The sequence below is a fragment of the Cervus canadensis genome, chromosome 9 (assembly GCF_019320065.1).
Source record: "Cervus canadensis isolate Bull #8, Minnesota chromosome 9, ASM1932006v1, whole genome shotgun sequence".
Classification (NCBI taxonomy): domain Eukaryota; kingdom Metazoa; phylum Chordata; class Mammalia; order Artiodactyla; family Cervidae; genus Cervus; species Cervus canadensis.
In genome coordinates, this window is record NC_057394.1 from 76,587,557 (window position 1) to 76,605,622 (window position 18,066).

Here is an 18,066-nt window from a genome sequence, read left to right on the forward strand (position 1 = left end):
TTGAAGAGATAAACTGGAATATTCTGCATATTTATTGTTTTAAGAGCATCAGGATGTAAACACAGAACAATTTTTATTAGTAATATAATGTGTTACCTAGTTTCTCTTACATAATGGGGCTAATGTTTCTAGAAGACAGATTTAGGTTAGTTATGAGAAGAATGCTACTGCTGCTAAGTCACCTCAGTCATACCCCACTCTTTGGGACCCCATGGGCTGCAGCCCACCAGGCTCCCCTGTCCCTGGGATTCTCCAGACAAGAATACTGGAGTGGGTTGCATGCCCTCCTCCTTCCCAACCCAGGGATCAAACCCGTGTCTCTTACATCTCCTGTTTCTCCTGTATTGGCGGGCGGGTTCTTTACCACTAGTGCCACCTGGGATGTGGACTCCTTAATCTCAAAGTTTCTGGGTCCAAAGACTTACAAAGGGGATGACAGAGATGCCACGAGGACACTAGCTTGCAATGCAGGGGGCAGAAGAGAACTTTTATGTACCATCTAGAAAGCTCACAGGAGATGAGCGTGACTGATGAAATCTGACATCTCTATTCTACTCGTGCAATGATGACATTCTGACTTGCAATCGCAGATGGAAGCAGTGACAGAATAAGGACCCCAACCTTGGAGGGGCACTCACATAGGGCAGGAGGAGCGTGTCGCTGCTGACCCCGCACAGGCTGATCAGAAACTGCAAGGTGATCCGCAGGTTGTTGCTCCACTTCTCATTGTTGGCTAACGCATTCCAGGCATTTTCCATTTCCGGTCCGGGAACTTCATCCCCATACTGTAACCGACAAAATAAAACCGGGCCCGGGAGGAGCGTGGGAAAAATGTGAGGATGCAAAATGTCTGATGAAAAGTCATTTCAAGGGTCACGGTCATTTCAAAATCATTAAGAAGGGGGGAGAATGGCCACGCATCACAAAGATGCCACTTTTCAAGAATTTATAATACACACTTCACTACTGCACAATACTTATTCACATGATGATTCAAATGCAAGGATCATATAATAACAATGATAACCGGGATCACGATCAAACTGTGCTAAAATACACATAATGAAGTGTCCCACTCTAATGGTTTTTCAAGTGGGCCTGAAGTTCAGTGGCCTGAAGCATGTTCGCACTTGTGCAACCGTCCCCACCACCCACACCCTGGTTCGTGAGATTGTTGACGGCAGGCACCGCTTTCCGCGGGTTTCCCGTGAGGAAGGGGCGGCTCCTCGCGCTTACCTTGGCCGTCATGTACATGAGGTTGTTCAGCACCAGCGATGTCGCCTCCGGGGAGCCCCAGCCACTGCCCTTCAGCCCCTGAGAAGCCGCCGCCTCCCCCTCGCGGTCCTTGGCGTCGTCCTCGGGGCTGCTGGGGCTGGAGCCCGGGAGGAGCAGCCTGCTGTCCACCAGCTCGATGTTGTGCAGCCAGGGCAGCAGGTAGGTGAGCATGATCTGACGCCCGTTGGGATGAGTGGTGGGGAAGCGCTGGCTGACCTCTGCAGAGGACGGCAGAGACCGCGAGCCACGTCACCTCATCAGACTGAACCAGAAGGTGAACAGCTAGCGGAAGCGGTACATTAGAGCGGACAAAACAGGAATCAGAAGGACATATGCCCAGATCCCAGTTGGTCCACATACTAGCTGCATGAGACTCTGGGTTAGTTACTGAAGTTCTCTGTTCCTCAGTTTCCTCGCCTGTAAAATGGGCCAATCAGGTCCCACACTAGTTGATTGTGAAGATTAAAAGACACAATGTGCCTGTCATCCAACAGGCTCTTAATAAACAGCAGTTAGGATTATTCATGGGCTTCCCTGGTGGCTCAGTCAGTAAAGAATCCACCTGCAATGCAGGAGACCCAGGTTCGATCCCTGGGTCAGGAAGATCACCTGGAGAAGGGAATAGCTACCCACTCCAGTACTCTTGTTTGGAGAATTCCATGGACAGAGGAGCCTGGCCGGATACAGTCCATGGGGTCACAAAGAGTCGGACAAGACTGAGGGATTAACACTTACTTAGGATTATTATAATAATGACTATTATCTCTCCATTATACCTAAATTTTACAAAGTGCCTTGCATGAGCCATGAGCTGTTAAAAAGTAAGCTGCAACCCTCCAGGAAGAACAAACCCAGTGTGTGATGTCCTATGTGTGGTGTCCACTTGAAAACTGCCAGCTATGTGGAAGGTGTGTGGTTGATGCTGCGCTTTGTCTTCTGAAATAAATGAGTCAAAAAGGTACAACTGTATGACCAGTTATCTCACCATTACTTCCTCTGATAGCATTTCTGCATTGTTTCACTGGCAGCAACATTTCATTTTATGATCTAAATAAGTTTTCTATAGAAACAAAAGCACAGCTTTATATACATGCTGCAAGCTCTGAAGTCATCTCCTGTTTCTAATATTTACGGGAGAATTCATTTTATCCCAAGGGACATTAGAAAGCTTGGCCTAATGTATCTGCTATCATCCAGCATGGCATGTAATCTCATCTAGAGAGCTCGTGCCTGCTACACAACAGAACACAGATGCCAGGAGATGATCCACTGTATCCTTGAAACAGAGACTTCAATGGATTTGGCCTTTTTCCTAAAATTACAACTCTTTTATTTTGAAGAAGAAGAGTATACTTTATGCTGTACTGCAAGTCAGACATGTTATGCTGTTATATGTCACACAGGTCAAATCTCAAAATTGACTTAATGTCCAAACTTTCATGGATGTGATGACTAATACTATGGACTTTCATGACACATATTCAGATCCCTATAAAAGCACAACACTTATTTAGTCCAACACACCAGACCTTTTCTAGGTGCAAAATACTCTTCCAGGCACCATGGAGACAGCAAAGATTAAAGATGTGGTCCTCTCCTGAGGAGGAAGCTCTGAGACTAGTTGTGGCTACAGATAACCCTGGGGCCAGGTAGAAAGTGACGGATGACACAACAGAGGCACAGAGTCCTTTGGGGGTTCGATGGAAGAAAATGATTCTGGTTATAAAGATGTGGGGCACTTTGATGGCAAAAGAACCATTTAAACTCTGCTAGAAAGGATTGGGGTGGGGGTGGGGGTTCCTTGGTGGCTCAGTGGTAAAGAATTTGCATGGAAATAAAGGAGATGTGAGTTTCACATTGGGTCAGGAAGATCCCCTGGAGAAGGAAATGGCAACCCACTCCAGTATTCTTGCCTGGGAAATCCCACAGACAGAGGAGCCTAGGGGACTACAGTCCATTGGTCACAAAGAGTCGAACACAACTTAGTGATTAAACAACAACAGAAAGCCCTGGGACTTGGGAGAGAAAGAAATCTTTCCAATCATAGGGACAACTATTTTAAGACTACCTGCTATCTTTCAACAGTGGTATAAAAATCTATAGACTTTTTGGAGCAGTAATCACCTTCTATCATACTACTTATTTATGTAAAATAAGTTTGTATTTATAAATTTCATGTTTATAAAATTTATAAACAATTTCCTCATTGATGCTGTTTACTACATCTTGTCTGTTAGTCATAAGTCCGAGAGGGTAGGGATCTCTGGGGTTCCCCATGCTTCCACATCAGGTGTAAAGATGTTTTAAAGGGAAAAGAGAAAAAAAAATGCTGTGACATGCAAACATCATTCACCTCTCCAGAAATGAATTAAATAATCTGTAAGACAATGTCAGTGGGATGCTAGATCATTTTCTGGCTGTTTGGGCAAGACCTAAATAACTGGCTTGGCTTCTTACAAGGAATTAAGTCATATGAAACTACAGGCAGTAAAAATCTCACCGCAGGGTTTTTAATGGTAAAGGCAGTATAAACAAAGGCTAGGAATCTATTATAATCTCCTTATTTTTCTATGCTATTTTATAAAAGTTATTTCTCATAAGTTGAAATAGCCAAAAGGTCAATTCTTGACAGAAACTAAGGCTGAACTTGCTTGCAACTCATTATATGAGCTTCTTTCCTTGTCATATCTGCTAAACTGTTTCTCTTCTGTCTCTCCATTTGTCAGACTCTCTCCTCTTACCAGCTTCTCCCTTGAAACAAGCTCAAATCTAGCTCATCCTCTGACTGCATCCACCATAAGCCCCATCCTCTCTTGCATTGCTTCTTTCTCAGCCAAGCCCCTAAGATCTGGCTTCTGCTGCTGCTTCTCCCTGGAAATGACAGACAGTTACTGATGAATTGTGAAATTCATAGGGTTATCTTCAGGCTTTATCCCCCAGGGTCTCACTATTCTGGAGGAGGCTGTGGACCACTCACTCCCTCTTCCCAAGTCCTATCTTCTCTAGGTCTCCATGAAACACACCCTCTAGGTGTTCTTTTTGCATAAACATGCCTCCCTTCCCTCTTTGCTCCCTCACCCTTCCCTGGCCTGGTCCTTAAAAGCTAGGGTCCAGGTTTTCTTTCACTCTGTACTCTCTCCATTCATGACCTCATTTATTCCTGCGGTTCTTATCCTCAATGGTCGTCCATGAGCCACTACCACTGGGCCTTCCCTTGGCCCTGGTCTATCTATACACAAGGGTGTCCAACAGATGCCTAAACTCGATAACCCAAACTGATCTGAGTGTGAGCTCATAGTTTCTGCCTCACCTGGACCCTCCTCTTCTCCTCGAATCAGCTCTCCAGATGGGGTTATCACTCCCCCACCTCCCAGATAACACACCAGGCACTTCCTTCGTGTACTCCGCCCAGAGCTCTTGACCCTGGTCCCCCCTCTGCTCTCATGTTCAGGTCTCATCATATCCTCCTTGGACTGGCGTCATTGTTTCTCAACTGGTCTCCTCTCTTTAGACAGGATGTTCTGTCATCCATTCACCGCACTACAGGAAGAGTCTTTCTAAAACTTCACTCTGATCTCACCCCTCTCTCTTCTTGTTTGAAACAGATGAGTGGCTTTCAAAACCCAAGCAGGTTGCTTGACCGTCCTCCCTGTTCACAGACTTCTGAGGGATTTCAAGGAGCACGTATGTAGTCTCTGACCTGCAAACTCCTAGGAACACAATAAAGGCCTTCCAAGATTGACTTCTGCCTCTCTGTCCATAATCATCTCAAACTTTCCCCCTTCTCTGCATGTTATATTAGCCAAACCCCTATATAATCTCTCAAATGCATCATGTTATCTTACACCTCTAAGCCAATGCATACGCTATTTCGTTGGCCTGTAATGCCAATCCACTTGCCAACTGCAATGTCACATATTTCTGCTTTGCAAATTTCTACTCTTCTTTCAAACTGCAGCTGAGACATCAATTTCTCTGGGAAGACTTTCCTGATATTCTTGACCCAGTAATTGATGACTTCTTGATCTTCCATCTCAAAGAGAGAATGTGCATCTCATACAGAAGTATAATTTTTAAAATTACACTTGCTACACTGTATCACAATCATATGCTTGTACATTTTTCTTTATTACTAGACGATGAAACTTTGATGGGAGAGACTACTTTATTTGCCTCTGTATTTCCAGGATCCAAGCACAGTGCCTGGCATACAGGCAGCACTCAAATCTTGGTCGAAGTGAAGAAAAATAAATGTTAGTTTTCCAAGCAGAAAATTAGTTTATCAAAAAGGTTTTTCTTGAGTCCTCCCACTGTTTCAGGCACAATGCAAGGATGTGACTAATCTATCTCAAATAAATGGATTTTCCAAAACATTATTCACAAAGATTACTTGTAAATTTGTGCCCTAAATCAAACTCGCAACAAATTATATATGTAGTGACATTCAAGCTGCAAAATACCATAAACATCATCACCAAAAGCAACTGACACCAATTACTTGCATTAGAAGTTGTGTGTGTGTGTGTGTGTGTGTGTGTGTGTGTGTGTGTGTGCGTGCGCGCGCGCTCAGTCGTGCCTAACTCTTTGTGACCCCGTGGACTGTAGCCCACCAGGATTCTCTATCCATGGGATTTCCCAGGCAAGAATACTGGAGTGGGTTGCCATTTCCCCCTCCAGGGGATAAAGTTATATCACTCATATTTAATTTCTTGGGGAAATTTTACATACATAGTGATTATGATTCATCTAAGCATCTTCACATTTGTCCTATGTTTATTTATACACTGTTTTAGTGTATAAATACTACTGTTTTAGATAAACAGTTTTATCTGAAACTGTTTTAGATAAACACACTCTTCTATATTTAAGGATATTCTAGAATTTACTTTTGTCTGTAACTGAGCTTGCATGCGTGCTCAGTCACTCAGTCGTGTCCGACTCTTTGCAACTCCACGGACTGAAGTCCGCCAGGTTCCTTTGTCCATGGAATTTTCCAGGCAAGAATAGTGGAGCAGGTTGTCATTTCCTACTCCAGGGACAAATGAACTTAGCCCAATGCAATTTTGATTGATGAATTTATTATCAATAATTTTGACTCTCAATTACACTAGAATTTTAAAAGTAAGAATACTTAGGGCAGAAAGGATCACACATGCCATGACTGACTATTGCACGGTACCTGAGAAGAGAGGAAGTGTGAGCTCGGGGTACATCCTGGCCAGTTCGCACGACAAGAAGGCCAGGGACACGCTGTAGAGCGGTGGCAACGGGCCGTGCGTCCCATACAGAATACTGCCAGGCCTTTGTTCGGCTACTTTCTTCGAGTACACAAAAAGCTTTGCTTCAAGGATCTGTAAAGAAGTAGGAGAGTAGCTTCATGTAAACATACATAAAAATGTGTATTTGTAAAACTGAGATAATATTGCTACCAGTTTTCTATTATGACTTATTAAAATTATACCATTCTCATGTGTCCACAGTAAAAAAAAAAGAAATATGAAAATTATAAACAGTATGAAAAAGCACTGGCCGGCTATCTCAAGAGTATTTATATTGAATACAGTTTTGTAATAAAACTAACGAATGCATCTTTTAATACTGTATGAAAGGCAAAGTATCAGTTACTGCCTGTGTTTACAGATAATTAAGTATTATTTTCTCACTCATCATATCCACCAGTGATGTGCAGAAATACATGAATGTGTATCAATAAACAGCAATCTAGTGATCAACTACCACTTCTGTTTTCTGTGTTCAGGGATGGAAATTTCTCTGTCGTCAGTGATACATGCCTGCATGAGCTGCATGGAGATTTCATAAATCTCTCTGTTGGTGTCAGAGGCCTTGAACAGAACAAGGTTTAACAGCGTCACTATGTCAAAGGGATAGTTCCTAAAACAAAACAAAACAGTACAGGTTATGGGATGGCCTGGCTAGTAACCTTGATAGATCATTACCTCTCAAAATTCTAGACAGCACACTGAGCTCAGTCACACTAATGGCATTCCCAAGCCCATTTCACCATCCTCATCTGCTGTTTATTAGTAGACGAAGGGAAACTGCTCTGAGGTTAAAACTGAATATTGTCACATCAGCTCAATGAACACAAAAGTCTACTTATTGCTAATAGATTTTTGATGAAAACCGAGAACAAGAGGAAAAGACAGAAGACAATATGTCTAAACTCAACAGCTCACTGACTTCATGTTTTCATTCAATCCATCTAAATGTATTGAGCACCAAACATCTATCGGAAACAACTGCAAAGAACTGATGATACTAAGCTAGTCCAGCTGGTGCCCTCCCTTAAGGGAAACTCACAGTTGAGTTAAGGAGACAAACTATACAGTCTAGTTATGAGGAGGAACCTGGGATTGTCCACAGATGATACAGAAATCCATGGCCATGGAAGGCGTAGCACGGGGTGCATTCTATGCGGAGAGAATAGCTTCTTGAAAGATTATACATGTCAAAATACCCCTCCCCCAGTACACAGGATTTTAAACCTAAATGTGCTTATACTACCTACATGTCCATGTTTCACTGGACAATGAGGCTCACTTTAGTCTTCTCAGTAGCTGTATAGGGTTCCACACTATCAAGTGTCTGTCACTCAGTTGTGTCCAACTCTTTGGGACCCCCGTGGACTGTAGCCCGCCAGGCTCCTCTGTCCATGGGATTTCCCAGGCAAGAACACTGGAGTGGGTGGCCATTTCCTTCTCCAGGAGATCTTCTGACCCAGGGATGGAACCCCTGTCTCCTGCACTGCAGGGAGATTCCTGACCATCTGAGCCATCAAGGAGCCCTGCTCCACAGCATGGACAAACCATAAATAACCACTCCTGTCGTGATGCCTAGATCCTGTGCCGCCTAGATCTCCCTTCAGGACAGAGGTGCTCCATCCTCTCACTACCGCGCTGGAGGCTGATCTCTCTGGTTGAATCCTTCTCTGGGAACTGCCTAGACCAAGGTCATGCATGCTCCCCAGCAGTGCTCCCCATGGGACTGCTTCAAGTTTCTTTCTTCTGCTGGGTCCTGTCTCCCTCACTTCCTCACAGATGTTGATCCCAAGAGCATTCCCTAATAAATTTCCTGAACTCAAATCTCCACTGCAGGGTTCTATTTCCTGGGAAAGCCAACCTTGGACATACACTGACAGATGTTTAAAGGTTATTTTCATTTTTTTCACTATGATAACTTTGCCAACACCAAATGGGCAAGTATTTCTTTAGAACAGATTTCTAGACAAGTCATGCAGGGTCCAAGGGCATACTTAAAATTTTGGTAGATACTGCTGCTATACTACTGTCCAAAGTGGTTTTACCAGTTAGCACTCCAACATGATTACTTTTCTGGGACTATAATTTTAAATGAACAAAAATGCATGAGGTTGATGAGAAACTGGGCAAACCTCCCCAAATGACGGTGGTGAGGATGGTGATGAGCCGTGGGTAATGTTTCTGTTATGACATGGTGACTTTGTGCGAGTTACCATACCAAGTCCTTTACCAAGATTTCTGACTTAATCGTCACACCAAGACTGTGAGGCTTAAAGATGTTAAATCCTCACCCAAGGTCAGGGAGAAGGAGTGGAGCCTGGATTCCATCCTAGATTTGTTTGACTCCCAAGAATTCAAACACTTATCCACTGTGCTGTCCACCTCCTAGACACCCCACAATAGGTCATTTCATGACCAGTCTAATTTAGAATTCTTATGAACTGCAGTATCTGGAAACAGACCTTTCTGTGAAAACAGAAAGGTAACTTTCTTCTGAGCCCTACAGCAGCAGAGACGTCTTACATACATTGCTGTCTCTGATTCTGGGACTTAATACATATATATTTTCAAATAAACACTGGAAACTACTAGGGACCACTGGGGATTTAAAGGCAGGAGAAGAGTAGACAAAGCTGTCCTCTTATGCAGGGTTATGTGCTCAACCATGTAATCAGGGAATTCAATTAGCTGCTTAAAACTGAGTTATGGAATTGAAGGGGAACCACACTGAAAGAAGTAATACAGATACAGAAAGTGAAAGAAACCCAGAGAAGGAAAAAATCAGAAAGCTCTCCGATGAGTGCAAGAGTACAAATAAAACATCTGTACTTAGACATTTAAAATAGGCTTAGAAATAGAATCTTACATTTTTCAGTATTTAATTATTTAGCATAGACAGGGGAAGGATAAAAGAAAGACAGCTATGATCATACAGAATAAAAATAAAATGATAAAATAAATATAAAAGTTAGATGTGGTTCAGAAAGTAAATAAGAAAGAAAACTCATTTTTTTTTCCATCTGAAAGAGAGGAAACTTTGAAGAATTTGAGAAATACCCATTAGCTCTGGCTTATCTAGAACTAACTGATGAAACTCAAGATAATTTTGAGTTATTCTAAAGAGAAATGGATTTTACTAGTTGGTATGATTACATCATAGCTCTTTGCTTCCAATAGCTGTTGAATAATAATAGCAATAATAATAGTGTTTACAGGGTGCTTACCATGTGCTAGACCTTTGGTCAAGATACTGTTTTTCTTTAATCCTTACCCTAACCCCATTACCACTCGTATTTCACAAATGAGTAAGCATTTGAAGTAAGTTGTTCAAGATCACACAGCTTAATGAGAGACAGAGCTAGAATTCAATCTCAAGACATTATGTTTCCAGAGTCCAAATTCCCAAACTCTGTGCTCTCCTGAAATTCTCCAGGGGACACAACCAAATGGGGCTGCACATCACCAGTCAGAGAGCACGACTGTGATTCATGAAAGATAAGCTTCCCTGTCTTCTTTGATAATAGATGGATGCTATTCTCTTAAGAAATGCGGGGCATTTACTTTTAAGAATTCAAGCTTTGAAGTAAGTCAGAAAGAGAAAGACAAACACTATATTAACACATATATATGGAATTTAGAAAGATGGTACTGACAATCCTACATGCAGGGCAGCAAAGGAGACAAAGATGTAAAGAACAGACTTTTGGACTGTGGGAGAAGGCGAGGGTGGGATGATGTGAGAGAGTAGCATCGAAACATGTATAGTACCATATGTGAAATAGCTGACCAGTGCAAGTTTGATACATAAAGCAGGGCACTCAAAGCTGGTGCTCTGGGACAACCCAGAGGGATGGGATGGGGAGGGTAGTGGGAGCCAGCGTTTAAAATGAGGAGGGCACATGTACATTTGTGGCTTATTCATGTTGATATATGGCAAAAGCCATCACAATATTGTAATTATCCTCCAATTAAAATAAATAAATTTAAACAACTTGATTAAAAAAAAAGAATTCAAGTTTGCTGTATCTGATTTAAATAGGAAAGATTTATATTTAAGGCAAGATAGGCATATAAACAATAATGACAATAAAAACCACCTCCAAAAATAAACCCAACACAATTCTTTAAAAATTAAAACTTTGATTTACATATACTTCTAAAACATCTATTAAATATATTTGAGGGAAAAAAATAAATATATTTGAGGAGTTGCTCGAGAATAAGAGTGAAAACAATGGAATTCTTAGGTATTTAATTAAACGTGAAGAGAATTCTGCTGAATTAAGCCAGTGATTGGAAGCGGTCTACACTTTTAATAGAGAGCACATTATTTACCTTGGTTTACAACCTCGGAAAGCCATTTAGTCTCTTTCTCAATTTCCTAATCTGTTCTAAAGTGATATAATTTGGAATTGATGGAAAAATTAATGAGAACACACACAGGAGCCAAATAGTTATTGGAATTAATGCTGCCTGACAGGTGAACTATTGTCTTTTGTGCTAAATTATAGTACTGAGCTGCATTTAAAAGCTTTTACTCAAATATGAAACATATCATGAAAAGGCCTTTGAAACTAATATCAGTTTTACGATCACTTTCTACTTTTACTTCACTTTCCCTGGTCTTATTCACGTTCCACTCCAACTTCCAAATCTCTCAATGTCAGCAGAGTCAGATTGTAGTTATAATTACAGTTATAATTTTGACTGGAGACCAGCAAGCTCACTACACACACACATTTATAGAAATAAAAGGAACTGAAAAGAATGCAGAGAACCATTTTTTCCTATCACAGCTGCTGAATATAAAGATTTATATACTAGCTATGTAAAAATTACTTTCATTCTAAAGGTAGAAAATTTTCATCTATATTTTTAAAATGTTAAATCTTTTAGGTATTTTAAAGTCAAGTAGTTCCTTAATAAATGAGTCTGCCTATAAGTTGTCATATTCCTATAAAAATATGCCAATATATGATCATATATTGTAAATAAAGTAATTATTATATATAGTATATAGTAATTATTATATATAATATATAGTAATTATTATATATATACTAAAATAATTATTTTACTTTACAGGAAGAATTCTTTGCTTTAGAGTATGTCTTGTAGGAGTTACTGTTCAGATACCTTGTTTCAGGAATTTATAAAACATGATCTAGTTTGTGTGTGACTTTTCAGGAACAGATTATTTCATAAGTGATTTGGGTGTTTTGTTTTTTTTTAGAATTAAACTTGCAGAAGACAAAGTCTAAAACACCAGAAGTGCTTTTCAAAAAAATACTGAAAACCTAAGTGCAAAGTTGCTCAAACAAATCTGGAGACTTATCTAAACTACAAAGACTGAGAACTTGTGGGAAAAGAGAACAAATTTAGGCCACAGCTGAAACTTGAAATTCTGAACATCCCTGTGGTGAGAAATGACAAGTGCTGGTCACCGTCTTAGCAGAGAGGTCACAGCCATGGCAGCATCTGGCCCTGACCTTCCCTCAGAATAGATTTGTCATGAGTGTAAGCTGATGGCAATATTAGTTTAAGAAACCAAAATATTTTAGGATGCTCTCTTTTAAAACCTACTCTAAACATAGAGAGCTTTATAACTTAATATTTTTGTGACTGGGATATTACTGGAATTGAGACTATATTGCTAAATTCATAAAAACATTTATTTGTGCTCCCTAAAAAGAATCTAGATTCATTCAGAGGAATGCACTGTGATATTTTATGAGATGAAATAAATTTGACTAAGACAGTTCAAACCAAGTTCACTGGGAGAAGGGCGGCAAAGAGAGGAAACTTTTATTCCTCCTTTTATTTTTGAGAGATGAACTTATGGTCCAAGTCATAGATTCTAAATATGTTCTTTAAAATCAAAGAGCAGAAATTTGTTTTCAGAATGTTGAAATACCTGAAAATAAAACAATCCTCCAGAGAAAGAGACTTTTATAAAAAATGTTATTTTGTTAATATCCTATAGGATAAATGTCATTTACTTAGTATTGCTAACATTAAGAAAGCTGAGCGCTGAAGAATTGATGCTTTTGAACTGTGGTGCTGGAGAAGACTCTTGAGAGTCCCTTGGACTGCAAGGAGATCCAACCAGTTCATCCTAAAGGAGACCAGTCCTGGGTGTTCATTGGAAGGACTGATGCTGAAGCTGAAACTCCAATACTTTGGCTACCTCATGCGAACAGTTGACTCACTGGAAAAGACCCTGATGCTGGGAGGGATTGGGGGAAGGAGGAGAAGGGGACGACAGAGGATGAGATGGCTGGATGGCATCACCGACTCAATGGACATGAGTTTGAGTAAACTCCGGGAGTTGGTGATGGACAGGGAGGCCTGGCGTGCTGCGGTTCATGGGGTCGCAAAGAGTCGGACACGACTGAGCGACTGAACTGAACTGAACATCAAGAAAAATAAACCAGGTGATGGCGGCCCCGGAGCCGGAAGTGCAGTCCCCGGCTGCAGTCCCTGATTTGGAGTGGTGTGAGAAGTCGGAGGAAACCCAGGACCCCCAGATAGAACTACTTGAGACCGCCTCCACCCAGGAACCTCCCAACCCTTTGGAGCCCTTTCGTCCCAGGGACTGCATGGTGCCAGTGGTGTTTCCTGGGCCTGTGAGCCAGGAAGGCTGCTGTCGCTTTACTTGTGAGCTCCTGAAACATATCATGTACCAACGCCAGCAACTACCTCTGCCCTACGAACAGCTTAAGCACTTCTACCGAAAACCTTTTCCCCAGGCAGAGGACGCAGTGAAGAAGAAACCTCGGGCCACTGCTGAGGTGAGCAGCAGGAAATGCCAGCAAACCCTGGCAGAACTGGAGAGTGTCCTCAGCCACCTGGAGGGACTCTTTGCCCGGACACTAGTCCCTCGAGTTCTGATCCTCCTTGGGGGCAACGCCCTCAGCCCCAAGGAGTTCTACGAGCTTGACCTGTCCCGATTAGCCCCCAACAGCATGGACCTGAGCCTGAGCACGGCAGCTTGTTTGCGCCGCCTCTTCCGAGCCATTTTCCTGGCTGATGCCTTCAGTGAGCTGCAGGTCCCTCCACTCATGGGCACCGTTGTCATGGTGCAGGGTCACCGCGACTGTCGAGAGGATTGGTTTCGACCCAAGCTCAACTACAGAGTGCCCAGCCGGGGCCACAAGCTGACTGTGACCTTGTCCTGTGGCCGACCCACCATCCCAGCTACAACCTGGGAGGATTACATTTGGTTCCAGGCACCAGTTGACACTGAAAGGCTTCCATGAATGAATGGGAATGCTCATCGTGAACACAGTGGCTAAATTATCTTTCCCCTGGTAGCACCAGGTCACCCATCTCCTGCTTGGAGCTAGTTAATTCCTGGTGAGAGGAAGGTTCTGTCCTTCTGGCTGCCTACCCCCCTTAGACTTTCTGGTGGACGGATGGTATGACTGGGGTTGTAATAATCATCATTGAACAAGCATCTCTTTGAATCATAGGTTGATTTTCCCAGAAGGTGCTGGATCAGGTGTTTCTTTTGGGGGCTGGAAAGCAAACATGGGCCCACAGACAGGCTCCCTCCCCTCCCCACCCACCCCCAGGGCTGAGGGGAGGTGACCCTTTTTAGCTTTTTTTTTTTTTTTTTTCCAGTGGGTTTTGTCATACATTGATATGAATCAGCCATGGATTTACATGTATTCCCATCCCGATCCCCCCTCCCACCTCCCTCTCCACCCGATTCCTCTGGGTCTTCCCAGTGCACCAGGCCGGAGCACTTGTCTCATGCATCCCACCTGGGCTGGTGATCTGTTTCACCATAGATAGTATACATGCTGTTCTTTTGAAATATCCCACCCTCACCTTCTCCCACAGAGTTCAAAAGTCTGTTCTGTATTTCTGTGTCTCTTTTTCTGTTTTGCATATAGGGTTATCGTTATCACCTTTCTAAATTCCATATATATGTGTTAGTATGCTGTAATGTTCTTTATCTTTCTGGCTTACTTCACTCTGTATAATGGGCTCCAGCTTCATCCATCTCATTAGGACTGGTTCAAATGAATTCTTTTTAACGGCTGAGTAATATTCCATGGTGTATATGTACCAGAGCTTCCTTATCCATTCATCTGCTGATGGGCATCTAGGTTGCTTCCATGTCCTGGCTATTATAAACAGTGCTGCGATGAACATTGGGGTGCACGTGTCCTTTTTAGCTTTTTGCTGTGGTTTTTCAGAATTTTTAACAGGGACATAATGTGGGTGTGATTCATGGACTTAAATATATTATAAAATGAATGGATTCATATTAAATTTTCCTGAAACATTTTTGGCTTAAAGGGACTTAAAGAGGCTTAAGGCTAAAGTAATCTTCTCCCTTGGTCTCTTAGGCTTCAGCCTTCCATGATTTCTTTTTTTTTCTAATAGTTCTTTCTCTTCATTATTCCTGGACCAATATGGGAAGTTAAATGACTTGGCCAAGGTTCTTTAACAGTTTGATAGCAGAGTTGGGACTAAGAATCCTCATCAGCTAACTCCTAGCCTGATGTTCTTTGCTAGCCACATGTTGGTTTCTGTGACCCTTAGAGTATGTGTACCCAAAGCAGAGGTCACACAGCGGAAGGGACCTGAGAAAAGAAAACCAAGAGAGTCTTTCCAAAGCCTGATTGAACTATAGGCTAAGACAACGGGTCTGCCCAGTAGAGTCACTTCCGTGAGGCCACGTGTCCCTTCTGGAATTCGCCCTGTGTCTCCATCGCAGTTGCGTGGTGGCTGCTGGCAGTCACTGTTGGCAGTACTGTCCTCATGCCATCCCTGCCCTCCTGCCAGTGGCCACTCCTCAGCGCCATCTGTGGCTTGGCCATCCTGATCCTTAGTGTTATCCTTGCCAGCTTGGTGCTGTCCTGACCACTGAGCACTAACGCTCTTTGTCCCTGAGAACATCTGCTTATTTCTTGGAAGCAAGTTGAAGGCAGAATCCTCACCCTGCTGGTGTTGGAGATAGGTGTGTGGTGTGTGTGTGTGTGTGTGTGAACAATACATACTATTTTTTATACTTTAAGAAGACATGAAAAATAGTTTATATTTTATAGTAGGTTTTAAGCACTTTACATATATTATCTAATCTAATAACCTTATAGATTTTATATTATTGTCTTATAGATGAGGCTTGGGGAGACTGAATAACTTGCCTAAGTGTTGAAACCTGGATTCAGATCCAGTCCAGCTGACTCCAGAGGCTGAGTGCTTTACACTGTACTGTACATTCTGTGTGATTTTACTCTGAGATGATTAAACAGGGTTTGCCCTGCTGAATTTGGTAGCATTGGAAAGCTGTGGGACTTCATCTCTGGCTTCAGATTGTGTTTCCTGACTTGGAACCTGCCACTTACTGGTGCTAAGTAAATATAGAATCAATGCAAAAAAAAACAAAACAAACAAAAAAAAAGAAATAAACCAATGGAAAATCAGACAGTTTAGATTATCATCTGATATGACTTTTATGGAAATTAATTGTATAATAAATTGTATAATAAAAATTTTACTATTTAGATTATGGAAGATGAAAGCTTTAGACATGAAACGTTATCTATCATCTTCATAAAAGAAAAATACTAAAGAGAAACTTGTCTCTTTAAATAGCATGTTCATTTTAGGTTTATTGAAAGTAGATGTCTTCTAAAATTCTGTTCTTATTAATTTAGAACCATAACAGATTGGAATTTAAAATGAATTTACTTTTATTCCCTTTATCTGGTAGCTTAGGATAGCTATTTAAAATGCCATATTTAATTAAAAGGGACAATTAACAGTCTATGAGAGTCCTTTCAAAAACAAAGGTGGGCTGCCTTCTCTCCGTTTGTAATACATAATAAGCTCTTTCTTGGGAAGAGCTGTTCTAATCTGGGGAGTCTTTATTAACCCTTTCAGCTTAGCTATGAAATTATTTCAATAAACTGTAGAGATGAATGACTCCGCTGAATGACTGATTTACATAGTGAGGGCAATGTTTTTAAAAGCATAATCTCTGGAATCCCAGGAGACCCATTTCCCCCGGCCCCTTCTTCCTTTCTCAAGGTTTGTACAAGAGAAATTTAAAGTTTTTAGGTTGCTTCCTGAGTTTAGTTTGGTCTCAAAATGGCTGAAGGGCTTATAGTTCATACTTATCACAAATATTTCTAGAAATTCCTTAAATGAAATCTTGGTCATTTTCAAAGCCTGCTCTAAAACTTCATTATAAATTTCCAGGCAACTTAAAAAGAAGGGTGCTTGAACTACAAACCATTCTCCTGGTAGAATGAAAACTCAATGTAGCTATGAACTTAGAACAGTCTATCTTCTGGGGAAGGAGAGGCCATTTCTATTTCCTTAGAATTTACTCCACTTGGATATTTGCAAAAACAATCAGCTCTCAGTCCTCAATATGATGAAGGGCAACCTTAATCTGCAGTTGTCAGTGACCAGTAGCTTCCACTTAAAGAATCCATACCTGCTTCCACACACAGTAGCTATGGCTTTGAAGCAACCAGACGCAAGTTGGTAGGAACCAGTGTAGCATCGGTCAATCGCCCAATTGAAAAGATTTATTTGGTCAGGATTTAGTTCCAGTAGCAAGACGACAACCTCACAGCCAAGTTGATGCACCTGAATACACAGAGGAAAGCAACCCCTCATGTTTAATGAAAGATTATTCCAGGGAAAGACACAAAAATTGAGCTTAGTGAATGTAAACTGGGCAAAAGGAAAGTGAAGACTGAACATCCATCTTAATTAATTTTTATTTCACAAAAAGGTCTTTAAAAGGATGCAATATTGCAACTGGAAATTGAAATGTATAAACTAAATTTGAGCCAGTGTCAGTCTATCATATAAAGTCCACTCATTCTCTATTTTTAACACTGACAAGGTGACAGAGACTTCATTGGCAAATATTTAACACTTGAAAATATTTGTTTAAAATATTTTTGAAAAATGCATGTATTTGGTTTAAAAAATTAAATATATAAAAGGAAAGCCTTTATGCGTGCAAATTTTTTATGGAAAAAGCTCAGAGGAGTATGTTTATTAGGCTTGATTATAAATACACTGTGTATAGCTTAGCTGACAATCTTTGAAAAAGAAATATGCTATCAATAAACACTTTTTAATCAGACTTTCATATGAAAAGACTATCATGCTAGATAGAATTAACAGGATCATTAACTGGTGATTCTTAAAGCTACAGTTAAATACTGGATGGTCACATTCGTCCAGGATAAGCCTGGTGTCTGGGGGCTATCTTCCCCTCAGAAAGTAACATTTTCCCACTTCTTGCTGAAGTTATTCATTCTCCCACCCATAGCAATCACACTGGAGAAGGAAAAATTATGGCTTGATTGTTCTTAAGTTATAGGGTATGGGCCCCAGAACTTCACTGTGTAACAAAATTACTTTTTTTAAATTATTTTTTTTATTAGTGCATACTTGGGAAAAGAAAGTAAAAGTGAAAGTTGCTCAGTTGTGTCCAACTCTTTGTGACCCCATGGACTGTAGACCTACAGGCTCC

General features: G+C 41.3%; 2 protein-coding genes across 7 annotated transcripts in view; one reads left to right on the top strand and one right to left on the bottom strand.

Annotated features, from left to right (window-relative positions):
• Positions 1-18,066, bottom strand: part of FRY (FRY microtubule binding protein) — a 424,070-nt gene that overhangs the window by 73,111 nt on the left and 332,893 nt on the right. For all 6 annotated transcript variants that reach the window (XM_043477466.1, XM_043477462.1, XM_043477461.1 and 3 more), the window contains 5 exons: positions 17,011-17,165; positions 7,068-7,167; positions 6,455-6,626; positions 1,237-1,493; positions 639-785 (listed from right to left, as the gene is read on the bottom strand). In XM_043477466.1, the coding sequence (XP_043333401.1) occupies positions 639-785; positions 1,237-1,493; positions 6,455-6,626; positions 7,068-7,167; positions 17,011-17,165 (831 nt within the window). The remainder of the gene's footprint in view (positions 1-638; positions 786-1,236; positions 1,494-6,454; positions 6,627-7,067; positions 7,168-17,010; positions 17,166-18,066) is intronic.
• LOC122447102 (MAD2L1-binding protein-like) lies at positions 12,977-13,813 on the top strand. The gene has a single exon (XM_043477476.1). It carries the CDS (start codon positions 12,992-12,994, stop codon positions 13,811-13,813), a length of 822 nt encoding a protein of 273 aa, XP_043333411.1. The 5' UTR covers positions 12,977-12,991.

Bases quoted from the DNA above. Each gene is read 5' to 3' on its own strand.
- LOC122447102 (XM_043477476.1), top strand. From the start codon at position 12,992: ATGGCGGCCCCGGAGCCGGAAGTGCAGTCCCCGGCTGCAGTCCCTGAT.